General features: G+C 48.9%; 1 pseudogene and 2 gene segments (V, D, J or C); all 3 read left to right on the top strand.

Annotated features, from left to right (window-relative positions):
- Positions 1-9,994: 9,994 nt before the first annotated feature.
- Positions 9,995-10,923, top strand: LOC133075161 (immunoglobulin lambda variable 2-8-like). The segment is given in 3 exon segments: positions 9,995-10,040; positions 10,156-10,441; positions 10,875-10,923. Coding segments are annotated over 3 exon segments (381 nt in total).
- A 1,079-nt stretch (positions 10,924-12,002) lies between these two features.
- On the top strand, positions 12,003-14,295 carry LOC133075159 (immunoglobulin lambda variable 2-8-like; annotated as a pseudogene).
- Positions 14,296-18,203: 3,908 nt separating this feature from the next.
- On the top strand, positions 18,204-18,618 carry LOC133075367 (immunoglobulin lambda variable 2-8-like). The segment is given in 2 exon segments: positions 18,204-18,249; positions 18,365-18,618. Coding segments are annotated over 2 exon segments (300 nt in total).
- The last annotated feature ends 1,360 nt before the right edge of the window (positions 18,619-19,978 follow it).

The raw sequence follows: 19,978 nt of genomic DNA, 5'->3' as shown, positions 1-19,978 counted from the left end.
TGGAAACAGCCGTTCTTCATTTCCATCCATCCTGTTATCCTGTTATCCCTCTCTTTTTATTCTATTGAATATATAGCTGCATTGATAATCGGTCTCACTTTTCTCTAAGAAAAGCTTTTTTAGTTTTAATGACAATGACCTGAATAAGGCTCTTCACATGTTCTCCTTCTCAGAGTCTCCGAAGGATCCAGTTTGGGGGGCATCTCCTCTTCTCTCTAAGTGTTGTTTGCATGTGTCCTGGACGAGCTGGATGGGCAGGGAGGGGGCAGGGTCTCAGCTGCATCAAACAGCCTGAGAGGGTCTTTGTTCCGATACTGGCTCTGTCTTTTTCTTCCCACTTTCTTTGTTCAAAGATTCCAGGTGAGTGTTTCTACCACATCCAAGGCTTCAAGAGTAGGTTTTCACCTTATACTTGCAGTTTCTCATGAAAATTTCCTCCATGTCTGAGTCCTGGTCTATGTAGCTAAGGAGGGGGAAAGTAGTCATGTCTCTTTCAGTGTATTTTGCACAATTCCTTTTATTATGAAATGCAGCATTCCTGAAGAAGAATGTGTGGAAATGCACACTCACAATTTAAGGAAGAATAATAAACAGAAACCACATAACCCCAGATGAAATCTACCCCCCAAACACATCTGTCTACCCCACTCCCCGATTAGCTGGTTTGCTGACTTCAGGGTTAATCATTCCATGGCCTTTCTTTACATTCCTGCCCCAGCCTTCCTAGGTATGCATCCCCCAAACAACATAGTTTGAAACAGTGGGTACAAGCATCCAACCCGCTGAGTGAGGAAAGGGTAGTGTGTCTACAGGTGAGGCCCCAAGAGACATGGACCCTGACAGAGGCTCAGCTTGGTCCTGGGCGGAGCTTCCCTGGATTTCCTGGAGCCCGTCCTGAAGATGGCAGACAGGGTCCCAGAGGAAAGACAAGGAACCCTAGAGTCAGGCATCTGGCCTTGTGGGATGTGGGCAGGTCCTGGATCTCTAGGGGGAATATTGTCAGGGGATCAGCTGCCCCACATATCCTGCTATTCAGCGGGACGTGGACTCCAGGAGCTGTCTGAGATCACTTCACTGGGAGGAAGCGAGAGAGATTGTTCCTGGCTGATCAAGACCCTAGAAAATGGATCATGTCAAGACAAGCCTAGTCCAGACATAAAGTACAAATCAGAATCTGGGCGACACGCATCCAACCTTACAGGATGGTGTCAGGTATGTCAGCACCTGGATGATGTCAGCTTCCTTGTAGGTGAATATTTCTGCCGGTTGCCCATTGGAGAAAGGCCTCCATGGGAGATGGCCATTCCAGAGAGGTGGGCAGAGGCTACAAAACTCTGGAGGCACACAGGCTTCTCTTCCTGATCCCCACAGAGTCAGCTCTGCCGTGCCCCCTTATTCAGGACATGTGGTTTACCCTTTCCCTAGAACAAATCTGTGCACAGGGGTTAGTGGGCAGTGGTCTACCAGCCTCACGACTAAAAGGAGAGAGAATCTGGAGATCTACCTGCTTCTGTAAGGACTCACACTCATTATAATTGTTAAGTTACCTCAGCTTATCACGACGATACTCACCACTGATCACGACCTAAGGAATGACAGGTCTACTTAGCACCACTGCAGACCTGGGACTGGCCTTTCTCAGGAGGAAGTCGGCTAACACTTGTCGACATGCATCTTGGCTTCCATATTTGTGCTTCTCTGTACTCCTATGTTCTTTGGTCTCTTCCTGAACTCTGATATATGGCTCTGACTATCAGTATTGTTTGACTTGGGTTTAAAAGAAACAATCATAGTTGTGCATTCGTTCCACGTCACCCATAATGACCAGAGTGAAGAACTCTGGGACAGGCGTTTGTGTTGTGAGGCTGGGGAGAGGGAGAGAGAGGAGGAAACATTGTGGTAGAATCCGCAGGGAACTGGTTTTTCTTTTTTTTTTGACCCCACCGAGTGGCATGTGGGATCTTAGTTCCCCGACCAGGGATGGAAACTGTGCCCCCTGCATTGGAAGCATGACGTCTTAACCACTGGACCACCAGGGAAGTCCCAGAACTATTTCTTTAGCTGACATTTTCCTAACATACCAATAGTCAATCAACCTGAAGAGGGGTCTGAAAAATTGTCCACACCTCAAGATTTCGTTACCATGAAACTTGATGCGGTTGCCTTCACATTTCTACACCCTGGGGCTTGTCAAGATTCTGGATGTGAGGGTTTCCCTGTGTCTCTCTGTCTCCTCTCCTTTGGGAACTCCAATTATTTGTGTATTAGGTCAATTGAAGTCCCACAATTTGTGGATACTACTTCATTCTTTTAAATTCATATTCCCGCCTTATGTTGAACAAGGGACTGTTTCCATTGCATGACTTCAAGTCAGAAATCTTTCGTTATCCAATGCTCTGTCTGTCATTAATCCCATCTGCTGTAATTTTCTCTGTAGTAGCTTCACTGTGTTTTTTTCCACCTTCCATTGCTTAGCTGAGACTTTCTTTTTTAAAAAATTTTTATTGGAATATAGTAGATTTACACTGTTGTGTTAGTTTCTGCTGTACAGCAAATTGAATCAGTTATACATATACATATATCACTCTTTTTTAGATTTTTCTCCCATATATTGGCTGACACTCTCTACCTCTCTGTTGACTTCAGTAGGTTCTGTCCTTATTTCTTGCATCATTTTTAACAAACTGGTTGAATATCTTTGTGACATAATTCCAGCAGATCTGTGAGACACGCTCTGCTAACTTTCCCTTCCATACAGTTGAGATGTTCTGGTTTTCCATATGCCCAGTGATTTCAGTCTATCCTGGTGTGGTCAATATTTTGTGGTGAAACTATGGGTCTTTAAATCCTATGTTGGTATTTTGGTTTAATCAGACTCTCTGCCCGGTTGAGTCCAGGTGGTTGATTCCATCCAGCTTTTTGTGAACTGTGCTTTCCATGTCAGTTCATTTACACAAACTTGGACCTGCTCTTCGGACACATCCTGCAATGAGCTGCACAGCGGCCAGACTGGGAACTGGGTTGTTTTCTGTCCCTCAGGTTCCAGGGCCTCGGTTGGCACCATCTGCAGCCACCAGGGGGCAGCAAGGGCCAGGATTTGGGGAAGGTACCTGTGGCTTATATTGTCCTGTATGAAGTTTCAAGAGCTTCTTCCTGCGTAACCCCTCTTATGTCCCAAAGCATGTGTGCCCCAAGAAATCATCTTCCAAAGTGCTAATAAATGGCCCAGGGCTCAGGCTTGGGCCTCAGACTCAGAGCACTTCGGAGACAGAGGCTGGAGGGGAATCCGAGGACCCTCCCAACTGAGGGGCATGAGAGGGAGTTGGGGGTGGGGGAGGGATGTATTGGGAGTTTGGGACCAGCAGATACAAACTACTATATATAGGATGGATAGACAACAAGGTCCTACGGTATAGTACAGGAAACTGTATTCAATATCCTCTGATAAACCATAATGGAAAAGAATAAGAAACAGAATGTATACATAAATGAATAAGTGAGTCACTTTGCTGTACAGCAGAGATTCACACAACATTGTAATTCAACTATACTTCAATAGAATTTGTTTTGTTTCTTTTTTCTCTTTTTATTAATTTTCAAAAATTCTTTAGTTGCGCCACGCGACATGCAGCAACTTAGTCCCCCGACCGTTGATCAAACCCACTCCGCCTGCAGTGGAAGCGCGGAGCCTTAACCACTGGACCGCCAGGGAAGTCCCTTCAATAAATATTTTTAAAACAGAAGTAGCTGAAGGGATACTGGTACCCAGCTTTGCCTTTAACTCTCAGAAAGCGGGGCAGTTGGATCTTTCAGCCACCTGGGCTCAGGGCCTCTCCTTTGTCCCAAGAGCACAGAGGGGACCTTCTGGGATTCCTCCCCCAGGAACCACGATGACTCTCACACCAGGAGAGACGGGAAACCCCATGCTGGATTCCTTTCCACATCCTGTCATGGACTCGTTCTGTCCTCACGCACCATGTGAAGGAGTTAATTCTCCAATAATCTCTGCTGTCCAGGGATGCAGAAGAATCTAGAACAAACCGTGTCAGAGGGGGTGAGCAGAGGTGGGGAGGAGGGGCAGGTGCAGGCAGCAGATTTGCATGGAGGCCCCTCCCTCCTCTGAGGGGGAGGGGATAAGAGAGGTCTGGGGGAGCAGGCCCAGGGCTGGGGGCTCAGAAGGCAGAGACTAGCGTGTCTCCACCATGGCCTGGGCTCTGCTCCTTGTCACCCTCCTCACTCAGGGCACAGGTGAGGCCTCCAGGGAAGGGACCCCGGCGACACCTGGCTGATCTTTGTGTCTTTGTCCTCAGTGTGACCTGGGCCCCACATGGAACTGACCAGAGTGTGTTTCTCCTCTTCCCAGGGTCCTGGCCCAGTCTGGCCTGACTCAGCCTCCCTCAGTGTCCGGGAATCCGGGACAGACAGTCACCATCTCCTGTGCTGGAACCAGCAGTGACATCGGGGGTTATAACTATGTCGGCTGGTACCAACAGCGCCCAGGCACGGCCCCCAAAACCTTGATTTATGGTGTCAATAAACGACCGTCAGGGATCCCTGATCGCTTCTCTGGCTCCAAGTCTGGGAACACGGCCTCCCTGACCATCTCTGGGCTCTAGGCTGAGGACGAGGCCGATTATTACTGTAGCTCACGTAGAAGTGGTAACACTGTGCACAGTGGTCCAAGTTCATTGGGAAGTGAGACCAAATCCTGCCCTGAGCTCACAGGCTCTCCGTTGCTGTGACTCTGCTGGTTGCTCATCTGCATCTGTGGTTGAAGCATCGGCAGCTGAGAGGAGATCTGAGGACCCTGCAGAGGGATGAGGACAAAGGAAACGTGTGATTTTCCTGTTTGTTGTCCCTGCTCTTTGACCTGCATCTGAGTGGGCTGAACCAGGGAGGGTTGGGGACACACTCTGGGTCTCAGAGTTGTCCCTGTCCTGGCATCGGTGAACCCTGTCCGTGGACAGCCCTACAGGAAGACAGCCTCCCAATACGATGGGCTCTTTGCAACGTGGCTCCAGTATGGAGGGTGGGTTGGAGGGTATGCCCTCCCTTCCTCAGTGATGTCAAGGTCACATGTTTCCATGAAGAGCCAATGCAGCTTCCAGGTGGAATCCCAGCATATCTAACACCTGTGAGAATTCATTGAAAAACAGGCGTGAGTGTCCTGGCTTCAATATTAAATTTTCTTGAACCTGAAAGACAGTTTTCAAATGGAAACATTACTAAAATTTTAATTATGTGAATTCAATAGTTAAAAAAAAATTTTTTTTTTATGTTTTGTTTTGGTTTTTGTTGTGTTTTCTGTGGCCATGCCACGCACCTTGTGGGATCTATGTTACCTGACCAGGGATCGGAACTTCACCCCCTGCAATGTAAGTGCTAAGTCTCAACCCCTGGACCGCCAGGGATATCCCCAATTCAATAGTTTAGACGAAAAAGTACGTTGGTTGGATTCCTCAGGACACATCATCCCCACAGTAACAAGTGAAGTGGAACATTTGATAACTGTGTGTTCAGGCGTCCAGGACTGGAGAGCAGCTCTTTCTTGTGGTCCTGGCTCCTGGCTCTCATGAAGTTGGAGTCACGTGTCAATCGGGCTGTTTTCACATGTCAATCGGTCCTCTAACTTTGGAAGACCCGTCGTATGTGGCTCACTCTATGCCGGTTCTGGGCACGCTTTTCTTGTCTAATTCATCTTCCTGATAAACCTGATTTTTTTTTAACCCCACCAATTAGGCCCCTTATTTTCCAAGTCTATGTTAGTCTCAATCTGTGTATTCATTTGTCTTTATCACAGCATTTTACAAATGACCAGAGTCTTTGGTCTTTCTATCTATATCATCAGAGCTCAAGTAGAGCGTAGAAAATATTGACCAACTTTATTTCTAAGTTCTACTTTCATTGGGATTATAGCTGCTAATAAGTGTGCAATGCGGGAATCAGAGTGTTTTCACTCTCCTGAAATAGCCTCTGTTATGATTTCTACCCTCCACCATTATTATGGAAACAGCCATTCCTCCTTTGCATCTGTCCTGTTATCCTGTTATTTCTTTCTTCTTTTTTTTCTATTAAACATGTAGCTGCATTTATAATCAGTCTTACATTTTTCAAAGTAAGACTTTTTCTTTTAATGAGAATGACCCGAATATGGCTCTCCACATGTTCAGAAGTCACATTCTACAAAGTAGACTGAGCTGTGATATCAAATATTCCCCTGAATATAATAACCCTGAGCTTGCAGTTTAAACAATCCAGTGTGGGTACTTGTAGGCAGATGTGTGTGTTTGTGCCTGACAATCAGAGCAAAGGTCACCTTGTGTCCACACACGGACCCCTCCCCACTCCCGTCCTCACTGCAGGTACTAACAGCTCTGTCACTGAGCAGGATATGGATGAGTTTTCAAAAGAGCACGATGGGATACACACTGAATCTAGAGGATCATTGATTCCCTTCTGTTTGATGAGAAAACTTCTGGAGAAGTTTTGACCCAATATTTTAGGTGGATTTGGAAACATATGTTTGACTAAGAAAAAAGGTACTTTCTATCATAGATGATATTTTGATTCTCGGAATCTCAATGAAATGAAAATCTCGGGACACAGAGCAACAGACTCAAGTCAAGAGCATCTCTTGCCATTTTGTGCCCCGTCCAATGTGATGCCCAAACATTGTTCCAGACAGCATGTGGGACCCTGCTCTGGACTGAAGGTGTGTCTTGTTTTGTATCCATATCCCGGAAGTGGGAACAGGAGCCCTTGCTCAGGTTTGGGGGCGGGGTGGACAGAGAGGAAATTTCCTAAGAGTTCACAGTGAATGAAGGGTCAAGGGATAGCCGATGGGTTACGTTTTCTGGAGCAGAGATGAAGAATCTCTGAAAATTCAATTAAATTTTTAAAAAATCTCCTTACTCTTTGCTGTTGTAATATGTGCAAGGCAGAATACGACTCATGGGAAATCTACTAAGGATTCACCATCAAAAGTGGGTAAACAATAACTTTCCTGCAGGTGGTTTGCTTTGGTTATTTTCCCACTGCAAACGTATGGCATATTTAAAGGATAAACCAAGAAGGAAGCAGTGGACATTAGCCTGTGTTATGGAGAAAGAAGGTCTGGACTATTTGTGCATTTTCTCCTTAAGGAGGACAAAACATGTGCTGACTGGCAGAGGACTCCCTCCTGCTATGTGGGATCCCTCCTCATGGAGGCTGGGTGGCAGCCTGAGGCTCTTGTGGGAGCTCTGGCAGCTCTTAAGATCCACGAGGCAGAGGCTCCAGACCAGCTTCTGGGTGGGGGGGAGCGAGTATGGCTGCAACTGGGGTCCCTGCCTTCGGATCAAGGAGCCACAGAGAGAAACCAGCAGGGGTGTAGACAGGAGCTTACACTGAAAGTCTGGAGAGCAGGAGTTCCAAGTGTGGACCTGATAATTCTCTCACTGGAGCTTGTTCCAAGGGTGGTGGGGAGGTGTGGGGAGTTTCCAGTGCTCGTGACTTACTGCTTCCCTGGGTGGTCCTGGGCTGTCCAGGGAGGGGTGAAGTTTAGTGCAGACCCTGATTCCCATGATGACTTTTACCCCCCGCGTGCAGACGGCAGGAGATGGAGGGAAACCCTAGACCCTGGGTTTGCTGCTTGTTTTCTCAGATCATCCTGTGTCGAGTGTCCCCAAGACCACAGGCAACTACTTTTGTCATTAAGAAGACCCACAAGACTCAGTAGAGAGGTGTCCTGGTGGCTGTGATTTCCTTCAGTGAAGGGAGACCGAGCAAAATCAGCAAAGGGCTTGGTGGATGAGGTGAAATGTGAGGAAACGAGGATAAACTTCCAGGAGACCTTTCCCAGGGTCAGGCTTCATCACCAGAGTTAAATGGTGACAACCTGTGTGAAGAATTGTGCCCCAGGGAGCCTCATCAGACCCCCAAGACTCTTACTGGAGTCTGGTCTCCTAGGCATCCTGTGCCTGGCATCTACGGAAATTCCAGATTCCCGCTGGGGAGCAGGTCAGGGGTTCAGAGTAAACCATAAGGTTGCAGGAAAGTGGAGACTCAGGGGGTCATTCTTCTTGGGGAATAGCCTAAACCTTCCTGAAATCTAATCACAAGACACAAACCCAGGGCGAGTGTTGTGGGCAGGTCTATGTAAGGACATTAGTCTCAGGCTGTGGGGTAACTCTGACGTGCACAAATCCTATGTGTATTCCTGTGCCTGAGTTCAGGCCCTGGATCCAAGGGAAACCCAACATCTCCCATCAGGCCCAGGTTATGCTCTATCGCAGGATGTGCTCTGTTTCTGTGAAGAAACACACACACAGCCCCACACAAATACAGACAGACACACACACACACACACACACCCCCCCAGCACCATCACTCCTGGGTCCCCTCCACAGTACCCAGGAAAGAAGCAGGAATCTGTTCTGTGGGGACCTGGAGCTCCTTCTGCATCACCCCCGGGGCCCTGTGCCCAGAGGCAGGAGCATAAACCCTGGGATGCAAAGGACAATTACACCAATTGTCAACTTTCCTCGTAATCAGGAACTAGACATTTCAGATACTGAGAAAGTGACAATCTTGGGAAAGACCAGTCAGCCCTGATTCTCTGTCTAGAAAACACACTGGGTCCAGCGTCTCTGTGTCTAGAAAACACAATGGGTCTAGCGTCTGGACACAGGTGCCTGACCTCAGGGAGGCGCCAGCTCTGGGGTGAGGACCTCCCGCTGAGCACAGGGGACAGAGGAGAATCCTCACTTGCACCACGTGGCAGACAGACCTGCCTGAGGAGAGGTCCCTGCGGCTGGGCCCTGAGGCCGACTCTGACCCAGCCCCTCCTCCCAGCCCTGCACACCCTGGCATCTTCCTTCATTTTCCATTAGGTCTCCCTCCATCCTGACGGAACTAAAATCCTTCTTACATTATTCTTTTTCAAAGCGTTTTGAGAATTCAGATTCATCTCATGGGCCCATATTTCTCATCCGTGTACCTATGGGGGTGGAGTCATTTATCGTGTGAGGTTCCCCTGCCCTGAGCTGAGATCTCCTCTAGGTCACTGTCCCTGAGACAAGGTCATGCTGAGACAAGATTAGAGACCCTTCAGGGGCCCTTCTGAGTCACCTGGGGAGGAAGGTGACAATTCTGTCCTGATGGGGCTGCAGGACAAAGGATGAGCCCATGGAGGGGATGAGGAGGGACTGGGTCGCTGGTCCTGAACTGAGAGGAGGAGGAGGAAGTGGGGGGGTCAGAGCTGGGGGGTCAGCCCCACTCAGCTGCCTCCCTGGGGTTCCGTCGTCACCATCTGAGGCCACCAGGGGGCAGCGAGGGCCTGGGTTTGGGGAGGTTCTGCTGTGGTGTCCTGACCTGTATGAAGCCCCCAGCTGCGGCCTCCTTAACCCCCTAAGGGAGAGTGTGGGGCGCAGTGTCCCCAGTCTGTTCTGCTTCATAAGCCCTTTACTAGGAAGGCCAACAAGAGTCCCAGGGCTCCTCCTCCGCGGCCTGCTGAGGCAGGGGACAGGGGCAGGGGGCCCGTCCTGCTGAGGGGACAGGTTGGGGAGGGGGATGCACACCCCCAGCTCCCCTGTGGTGTCGGGAGGAGACGGGGTGGAATCGCTAAGTCACCCCAGCCCCTCGGGCGTCCGTCCTCACCTTCCACCCGCAAAACCCAAAGAGTGATTATCGGGATTATTAGCCAACGACATCTTGACTCCCATAGTGGATGACAGGGACATCCCAGGATGGCCCCACTTCTTGGGCCCTGTAATGGTCAGTGTCCTGACTAAGGACAACGTGTCACAGAGTTTTCATCCTCTCAGATGAGCCCTGCTGTCCATGGACACCTCCAGAGCCAGGTCAGAGGGGTGAGGAGAGAATGAGGAGGGGCAGGTGCAGGAAGCTGATTTGCATGGAGGCCCCTCCCTCCTCTGAGGGGGGAGAGGATAAGAGAGGTCTGGGGGAGCAGGCCCAGGGCTGGGGCTCAGAAGGCAGCGTCTGGGACGTCTCCACCATGGCCTGGGCTCTGCTCCTTGTCACCCTCCTCACTCAGGGCACAGGTGAGGCCTCCAGGGAAGGGACCCCGGTGACACCTGGCTGATCTTTGGGTCTTTGTCCTCATTGTGACCTGGGCCCCACATGGAACTGACCAGAGTGTGTTTCTCCTCTTTGCAGGGTCCTGGGCCCAGTCTGGCCTGACTCAGCCTCCCTCAGTGTCCGGGAATCCGGGACAGACAGTCACCATCTCCTGTGCTGGAACCAGCAGTGACATCGGGAAATATAATTATGTCAGCTGGTACCAACAGCGCCCAGGCACGGCCCCCAGAACCTTGATTTATGAGGTCAATAAACGACCCTCAGGGATCCCTGATCGCTTCTCTGGCTCCAAGTCTGGGAACACGGCCTCCCTGACCATCTCTGGGCTCCAGGCTGAGGACGAGGCTGATAATTACTGTAGCTCAGGTACAAGTTGTAGCACTGTGCACAGTGGTCCACGTTCATGGAGAACTGAGACCAAATCCTGCCCTGAGCTCACAGGCTCCCCGTTGCTGTGACTCTGCTGGTTGCTCATCTGCATCTGTGGTTGAAGCATCGGCAGCTGAGAGGACATCTGAGGACCCTGAAGAGGGATGAAGACAAATGATAATGTGTGGTTTTCATGTTTGTTGTCCCTCCTCTTTGACCTGTATCTGAGTGGGCTGAGCCAGGGAGGGTTGGGGACAGACTCTGGGTCTCAGAGTTGTCCCTTTCCTGGCATCGGTGAACCCTGTCTGGGGACAGCCCTGCAGGAAGACAGTCTCCCTAAACAATTCAGTCCAGAGTCTTTATGTTGCTGTTCTTTTTTGAATATGTACTTTGAATTAGTATTATTATTGTTGTTATTATTATTATCATTATGATTATGATGATTATTACTTTGGCCACACCACGAGGCTTGTGTGATGCTACTTCCCTGACCAGGGATTGATCTCGGGCCGCAGCAGTGAAAGCAGGGAGTCCTAATGACTGGACCAACAGGGAATTCCCCAGAAGGTCACCTTTCTCGTGGCCTGAGGACGTGGGGAGGTGCAGGAAACTATCAGGAAAACCCCGTCTATTGACCAGAGCAGTAACACACAGATGAACCGGGGTGAAATCTTTGATGATCAAGTTCATAACAAATGGCACAGCCATGAGCCTAGAAAGGCCCCTTTATCACATCTGCACTCTCCACTTGTCAACCTCTTCTTAGTCAGGACACCGGCCAGTGGGCTCACGGCCTTCAGTTGTCATGTGAGAATCAGAAGCTGAGAAAGGACAGTTGTCTGCTCAGAGGGCAAAGGGGAGAGTGGGGAGGGCAGACTCGGGTTCAGGACTTGGTTCCTGCCTGGTGCCCCGCCCCCCCATGGGTGGCCTCACACGAGTGCCCTTGGCGCTCAGTGGGGCTAGAATGGGCGGGGGGGCTAGTGGTCAAGGACCTGCTCGTGGATTCGCTGTGCAGATGCTTCAGAACAAAGAGGTGGGGGCGGGGATGGGACAAGGCTGCAGCTCGGGGTCCCACCAGCCACCCAGCAAACAGCAGGTGTTTCCCCTGGTGGGCGTGACCCTTTCCCAAAGTTAGAGAACTTGGAGATGGGCATCCAACAGAGGGCGCTGTGGAGTGTCCCCTGCCCTGAGGTTCCCAGAGACACAGTCCTGTCCCAGCAGAGACACTGAAGGTCCAGGAGCTCATTGCCTGAGGGACTTCAGCTGCTCTTTCTCTCCCTGCAAACCAGCTACAAACAATTCATGCTCCTGCATATACATGTCATGCTTGTGTCAAAAGATTTTAATCCCTGAGCTATATTCTCCCCCCAAGATGCAGAAAATCTAGTGTCCAGGGCCAGGTCAAAGGGGGTGAGGAGAGAATGAGGAGGGGCAGGTGCAGGAAGCTGATTTGCATGGAGGCCCCTCCCTCCTCTGAGGGGGAGGGGATAAGAGAGGTCTGGGGGCCCAGGCCCAGGGCTGGGGGCTCAGAAGGCAGCGACTGGGACCTCTCCACCATGGCCTGGGGTCTGCTCCTTATCACCCTCCTCACTCAGGGCACAGGTGAGGCCTCCAGGGAAGGGACCCGGCGACACCTGGCTGATCCTTTGTGTCTTTGTCCTCAGTGTGACCTGGGCCCCCACATGGAACGGACCAGAGTGTGTTTCTCCTCTTCCCAGGGTCCTGGCCCAGTCTGGCCTGACTCAGGCTCCCTCAGTGTCCGGGAATCCGGGACAGACAGTCACCATCACCTGTGCTGGAACCAGCAGTGACATCGGAGGTTATAATCAGGTTGGATGGTACCAACAGCACCCGGGCATGGCCCCCAAAACCTTGATTTATGAGGTCAATAAACGACCCTCAGGGATCCCTGATCGCTTCTCTGGCTCCAAGTCTGGGAACACGGCCTCCCTGACCATCTCTGGGCTCCAGGCTGAGGACGAGGCTGATTATTACTGTAGCTTCGGTAGTAGTAGCACTGTGCACAGTGGTCCAAGTTCATGGAGAACTGAGACCAAAACCTGCCCTGAGCTCACAGGCTCTCCGTTGCTGTGACTCTGCTGGTTGCTCATCTGCATCTGTGGTTGAAGCATCGGCAGCTGAGAGGAGATCTGAGGACCCTGCAGAGGGATGAGGGCAAAGGAAACGTGTGATTTTCCTGTTTGGTGTCCCTGCTCTTTGACCTGCATCTGTGTGGGCTGAACCAGGGAGGGTTGGGGACACACTCTGGGTCTCAGAGTTGTCCCTGTCCTGGCATCGGTGAACCCTGTCCGTGGACAGCCCTACAGGAAGACAGTCTCCCAATACGATGGGCTCTTTGTAACGTGGCTCCAGTATGGAAGGTGGGTTGGAGGGTACGCCCTCCCTTCCTCAGTGATGTCAAGGTCACATGTTTCCATGAAGAGCCAATGCAGCTTCCAGGTGGAATCCCAGCACATCTAACACCTGTGAGAATTCATTGAAAAAACAGGCTCGTGTGTCCACGGTTCAATATTACTTTCTTTTGAAACTGAAAGACAGATTTCAAATGCAATTATTTTAAATTTTAAATTATGTGAAGTCAGAAGTTTTTGTTTCTTGTTTTTCTGTTCTTTTCTTTTTTTCTTTTTTTTTTTTGTCCATGCCATGTGGCATGTGATATATTAGTTCCCCGACCAGGGATCACACCCACATCTCCTGCAATGAAAGCGCTAAGTCTTAACCACTAGAGCACCAGGAATCTCCCAAATTCAATATTTTAGATGAAAAACAAAGTGCATGGGTTAGATTGCTCAGGACACCTCATCGCCCCAGTAAGAAGAAGAGGAACATTTGATAGCTGTGTTTTCAGGCGTTCAGGACTGGAAAGCAGCTCTTTTTCTGTGGTTCTGGCTCCTGGCTCTCATGAAGTTGGAGTCACGTGTCAGTGGGCTGTTTTCATTAAGGCCCTCTGACTTTGGAAGACGCCTCGTATATGGCTCACTGCATGCTAGCCCTGTGCCCTCTTTTCTTGTCCAAATCATCTTTCTGCTAAATCTGAATTTTAAAAAAATTTTAAAGATTTTAAAAATGTGGACCATCTTTAATGTCTTTATTGAATATGTTACAATATTGCTTTTGTTTTATGTTTTGGTTTTTGGCCGTAAGGCAAATGGGATCTTAGCTCCCCGACCAGGGATCGAACCCGCATCCCCTGCATTGGAAGGCGAAGTCTCAACCACCGGCTCGACAGGGAAGTCCCTAAATCTAATTTTTTTTAACCCAGCGAATTATGCCCCCTATTTTCCAAGTCTATGCTAGTCTCCATCTGAATAATCATTTGTCTTTATCACAGCAATTTACACATGACCAGAATCTTTGGTCTTTCTATGTATATGGTCAAAGCTCAAATAGAGTGTAAAAAATATTTACCAACTTTATTTCTAAGTTCTAATTTCACTGGGATTATAGCTGCTCCCAAGTGTGCAGGGCAGGAATCAGAGTCTTTTCACTCTCCTGAAATAGCCTCTGTTATAATTTACCCTCTCTCATTATTATGGAAACAGCCGTTCTTCATTTCCATCCATCCTGTTATCCTGTTATCCCTCTCTTTTTATTCTATTGAATATATAGCTGCATTGATAATCGGTCTTACTTTTCCCTAAGAAAAGCTTTTTTAGTTTTAATGACAATGACCTGAATAAGGCTCTTCACATGTTCTCCTTCTCAGAGTCTCCGAAGGATCCAGTTTGGGGGGCATCTCCTCTTCTCTCTAAGTGTTGTTTGCATGTGTCCTGGACGAGCTGGATGGGCAGGGAGGGGGCAGGGTCTCAGCTGCATCAAACAGCCTGAGAGGGTCTTTGTTCCGATACTGGCTCTGTCTTTTTCTTCCCACTTTCTTTGTTCAAAGATTCCAGGTGAGTGTTTCTACCACATCCAAGGCTTCAAGAGTAGGTTTTCACCTTATACTTGCAGTTTCTCATGAAAATTTCCTCCATGTCTGAGTCCTGGTCTATGTAGCTAAGGAGGGGAAAAGTAGTCATGTCTCTTTCAGTGTATTTTGCACAATTCCTTTTATTATGAAATGCAGCATTCCTGAAGAAGAATGTGTGGAAATGCACACTCACAATTTAAGGAAGAATAATAAACAGAAACCACATAACCCCAGATGAAATCTACCCCCCAAACACATCTGTCTACCCCACTCCCCGATTAGCTGGTTTGCTGACTTCAGGGTTAATCATTCCATGGCCTTTCTTTACATTCCTGCCCCAGCCTTCCTAGGTATGCATCCCCCAAACAACATAGTTTGAAACAGTGGGTACAAGCATCCAACCCGCTGAGTGAGGAAAGGGTAGTGTGTCTACAGGTGAGGCCCCAAGAGACATGGACCCTGACAGAGGCTCAGCTTGGTCCTGGGCGGAGCTTCCCTGGATTTCCTGGAGCCCGTCCTGAAGATGGCAGACAGGGTCCCAGAGGAAAGACAAGGAACCCTAGAGTCAGGCATCTGGCCTTGTGGGATGTGGGCAGGTCCTGGATCTCTAGGGGGAATATTGTCAGGGGATCAGCTGCCCCTCATATCCTGCTATTCAGCGGGACGTGGACTCCAGGAGCTGTCTGAGATCACTTCACTGGGAGGAAGCGAGAGAGATTGTTCCTGGCTGATCAAGACCCTAGAAAATGGATCATGTCAAGACAAGCCTAGTCCAGACATAAAGTACAAATCAGAATCTGGGCGACACGCATCCAACCTTACAGGATGGTGTCAGGTATGTCAGTACCTGGATGATGTCAGCTTCCTTGTAGGTGAATATTTCTGCCGGTTGCCCATTGGAGAAAGGCCTCCATGGGAGATGGCCATTCCAGAGAGGTGGGCAGAGGCTACAAAACTCTGGAGGCACACAGGCTTCTCTTCCTGATCCCCACAGAGTCAGCTCTGCCGTGCCCCCTTATTCAGGACATGTGGTTTACCCTTTCCCTAGAACAAATCTGTGCACAGGGGTTAGTGGGCAGTGGTCTACCAGCCTCACGACTAAAAGGAGAGAGAATCTGGAGATCTACCTGCTTCTGTAAGGACTCACACTCATTATAATTGTTAAGTTACCTCAGCTTATCACGACGATACTCACCACTGATCACGACCTAAGGAATGACAGGTCTACTTAGCACCACTGCAGACCTGGGACTGGCCTTTCTCAGGAGGAAGTCGGCTAACACTTGTCGACATGCATCTTGGCTTCCATATTTGTGTTTTTCTGTACTCCTATGTTCTTTGGTCTCTTCCTGAACTCTGATATATGGCTCTGACTATCAGTATTGTTTGACTTGGGTTTAAAAGAAACAATCATAGTTGTGCATTCGTTCCACGTCACCCGTAATGACCAGAGTGAAGAACTCTGGGACAGGCGTTTGTGTTGTGAGGCTGGGGAGAGGGAGAGAGAGGAGGAAACATTGTGGTAGAATCCGCAGGGAACTGGTTTTTCTTTTTTTTTTGACCCCACCAAGTGGCATGTGGGATCTTAGTTCCCCGACCGGGGATGGAAACTGTGCCCCCTGCATTGGAAGCATGACGTCTTAACCACTGGACCACCAGGGAAGTCCCAGAACTATTTCTTTAGCTGACATTTTCCTAACATACCAATAGTCAATCAACCTGAAGAGGGGTCTGAAAAATTGTCCACACCTCAAGATTTCGTTACCATGAAACTTGATGCGGTTGCCTTCACATTTCTACACCCTGGGGCTTGTCAAGATTCTGGATGTGAGGGTTTCCCTGTGTCTCTCTGTCTCCTCTCCTTTGGGAACTCCAATTATTTGTGTATTAGGTCAATTGAAGTCCCACAATTTGTGGATACTACTTCATTCTTTTAAATTCATATTCCCGCCTTATGTTGAACAAGGGACTGTTTCCATTGCATGACTTCAAGTCAGAAATCTTTCGTTATCCAATGCTCTGTCTGTCATTAATCCCATCTGCTGTAATTTTCTCTGTAGTAGATTCACTGTGTTTTTTTCCACCTTCCATTGCTTAGCTGAGACTTTCTTTTTTAAAAAATTTTTATTGGAATATAGTAGATTTACACTGTTGTGTTAGTTTCTGCTGTACAGCAAATTGAATCAGTTATACATATACATATATCACTCTTTTTTAGATTTTTCTCCCATATATTGGCTGACACTCTCTATCTCTCTGTTGACTTCAGTAGGTTCTGTCCTTATTTCTTGCATCATTTTTAACAAACTGGTTGAATATCTTTGTGACATAATTCCAGCAGATCTGTGAGACACGCTCTGCTAACTTTCCCTTCCATACAGTTGAGATGTTCTGGTTTTCCATATGCCCAGTGATTTCAGTCTATCCTGGTGTGGTCAATATTTTGTGGTGAAACTATGGGTCTTTAAATCCTATGTTGGCATTTTGGTTTAATCAGACTCTCTGCCCGGTTGAGTCCAGGTGGTTGATTCCATCCAGCTTTTTGTGAACTGTGCTTTCCATGTCAGTTCATTTACACAAACTTGGACCTGCTCTTCGGACACATCCTGCAATGAGCTGCACAGCAGCCAGACTGGGAACTGGGTTGTTTTCTGTCCCTCAGGTTCCAGGGCCTCGGTTGGCACCATCTGCAGCCACCAGGGGGCAGCAAGGGCCAGGATTTGGGGAAGGTACCTGTGGCTTATATTGTCCTGTATGAAGTTTCAAGAGCTTCTTCCTGCGTAACCCCTCTTATGTCCCAAAGCATGTGTGCCCCAAGAAATCATCTTCCAAAGTGCTAATAAATGGCCCAGGGCTCAGGCTTGGGCCTCAGACTCAGAGCACTTCGGAGACAGAGGCTGGAGGGGAATCCGAGGACCCTCCCAACTGAGGGGCATGAGAGGGAGTTGGGGGTGGGGGAGGGATGTATTGGGAGTTTGGGACCAGCAGATACAAACTACTATATATAGGATGGATAGACAACAAGGTCCTACGGTATAGTACAGGAAACTGTATTCAATATCCTCTGATAAACCATAATGGAAAAGAATAAGAAACAGAATGTATACATAAATGAATAAGTGAGTCACTTTGCTGTACAGCAGAGATTCACACAACATTGTAATTCAACTATACTTCAATAGAATTTGTTTTGTTTCTTTTTTCTCTTTTTATTAATTTTCAAAAATTCTTTAGTTGCGTCACGCGACATGCAGCAACTTAGTCCCCCGACCGTTGATCAAACCCACTCCGCCTGCAGTGGAAGCGCGGAGCCTTAACCACTGGACCGCCAGGGAAGTCCCTTCAATAAATATTTTTAAAACAGAAGTAGTTGAAGGGATACTGGTACCCAGCTTTGCCTTTAACTCTCAGAAAGCGGGGCAGTTGGATCTTTCAGCCACCTGGGCTCAGGGCCTCTCCTTTGTCCCAAGAGCACAGAGGGGACCTTCTGGGATTCCTCCCCCAGGAACCACGATGACTCTCACACCAGGAGAGACGGGAAACCCCATGCTGGATTCCTTTCCCACATCCTGTCATGGACTCGTTCTGTCCTCACGCACCATGTGAAGGAGTTAATTCTCCAATAATCTCTGCTGTCCAGGGATGCAGAAGAATCTAGAACAAACCGTGTCAGAGGGGGTGAGCAGAGGTGGGGAGGAGGGGCAGGTGCAGGCAGCAGATTTGCATGGAGGCCCCTCCCTCCTCTGAGGGGGAGGGGATAAGAGAGGTCTGGGGGAGCAGGCCCAGGGCTGGGGGCTCAGAAGGCAGAGACTGGCGTGTCTCCACCATGGCCTGGGCTCTGCTCCTTGTCACCCTCCTCACTCAGGGCACAGGTGAGGCCTCCAGGGAAGGGACCCCGGCGACACCTGGCTGATCTTTGTGTTTTTGTCCTCAGTGTGACCTGGGCCCCACATGGAACTGACCAGAGTGTGTTTCTCCTCTTTCCAGGGTCCTGGGCCCAGTCTGGCCTGACTCAGCCTCCCTCAGTGTCCGGGAATCCGGGACAGACAGTCACCATCTCCTGTGCTGGAACCAGCAGTGACATCGGGGGTTATAACTATGTCAGCTGGTACCAACAGCGCCCAGGCACGGCCCCCAAAACCTTGATTTATGGTGTCAATAAACGACCGTCAGGGATCCCTGATCGCTTCTCTGGGTCCAAGTCTGGGAACACGGCCTCCCTGACCATCTCTGGGCTCTAGGCTGAGGACGAGGCCGATTATTACTGTAGCTCACGTAGAAGTGGTAACACTGTGCACAGTGGTCCAAGTTCATTGGGAAGTGAGACCAAATCCTGCCCTGAGCTCACAGGCTCTCCGTTGCTGTGACTCTGCTGGTTGCTCATCTGCATCTGTGGTTGAAGCATCGGCAGCTGAGAGGAGATCTGAGGACCCTGCAGAGGGATGAGGACAAAGGAAACGTGTGATTTTCCTGTTTGTTGTCCCTGCTCTTTGACCTGCATCTGAGTGGGCTGAACCAGGGAGGGTTGGGGACACACTCTGGGTCTCAGAGTTGTCCCTGTCCTGGCATCGGTGAACCCTGTCCGTGGACAGCCCTACAGGAAGACAGCCTCCCAATACGATGGGCTCTTTGCAACGTGGCTCCAGTATGGAGGGTGGGTTGGAGGGTATGCCCTCCCTTCCTCAGTGATGTCAAGGTCACATGTTTCCATGAAGAGCCAATGCAGCTTCCAGGTGGAATCCCAGCATATCTAACACCTGTGAGAATTCATTGAAAAACAGGCGTGAGTGTCCTGGCTTCAATATTAAATTTTCTTGAACCTGAAAGACAGTTTTCAAATGGAAACATTACTAAAATTTTAATTATGTGAATTCAATAGTTAAAAAAAATTTTTTTTTTTATGTTTTGTTTTGGTTTTTGTTGTGTTTTCTGTGGCCATGCCACGCACCTTGTGGGATCTATGTTCCCTGACCAGGGATCGGAACTTCACCCCCTGCAATGTAAGTGCTAAGTCTCAACCCCTGGACCGCCAGGGATATCCCCAATTCAATAGTTTAGACGAAAAAGTACGTTGGTTGGATTCCTCAGGACACATCATCCCCACAGTAACAAGTGAAGTGGAACATTTGATAACTGTGTGTTCAGGCGTCCAGGACTGGAGAGCAGCTCTTTCTTGTGGTCCTGGCTCCTGGCTCTCATGAAGTTGGAGTCACGTGTCAATCGGGCTGTTTTCACATGTCAATCGGTCCTCTAACTTTGGAAGACCCGTCGTATGTGGCTCACTCTATGCCGGTTCTGGGCACGCTTTTCTTGTCTAATTCATCTTCCTGATAAACCTGATTTTTTTTTAACCCCACCAATTAGGCCCCTTATTTTCCAAGTCTATGTTAGTCTCAATCTGTGTATTCATTTGTCTTTATCACAGCATTTTACAAATGACCAGAGTCTTTGGTCTTTCTATCTATATCATCAGAGCTCAAGTAGAGCGTAGAAAATATTGACCAACTTTATTTCTAAGTTCTACTTTCATCGGGATTATAGCTGCTAATAAGTGTGCAATGCGGGAATCAGAGTGTTTTCACTCTCCTGAAATAGCCTCTG

The sequence above is a fragment of the Eubalaena glacialis genome, chromosome 15, assembly GCF_028564815.1.
Source record: "Eubalaena glacialis isolate mEubGla1 chromosome 15, mEubGla1.1.hap2.+ XY, whole genome shotgun sequence".
In the NCBI taxonomy this organism is placed as follows: domain Eukaryota; kingdom Metazoa; phylum Chordata; class Mammalia; order Artiodactyla; family Balaenidae; genus Eubalaena; species Eubalaena glacialis.
This window is presented reverse-complemented; position numbering and strand designations above follow the sequence as displayed.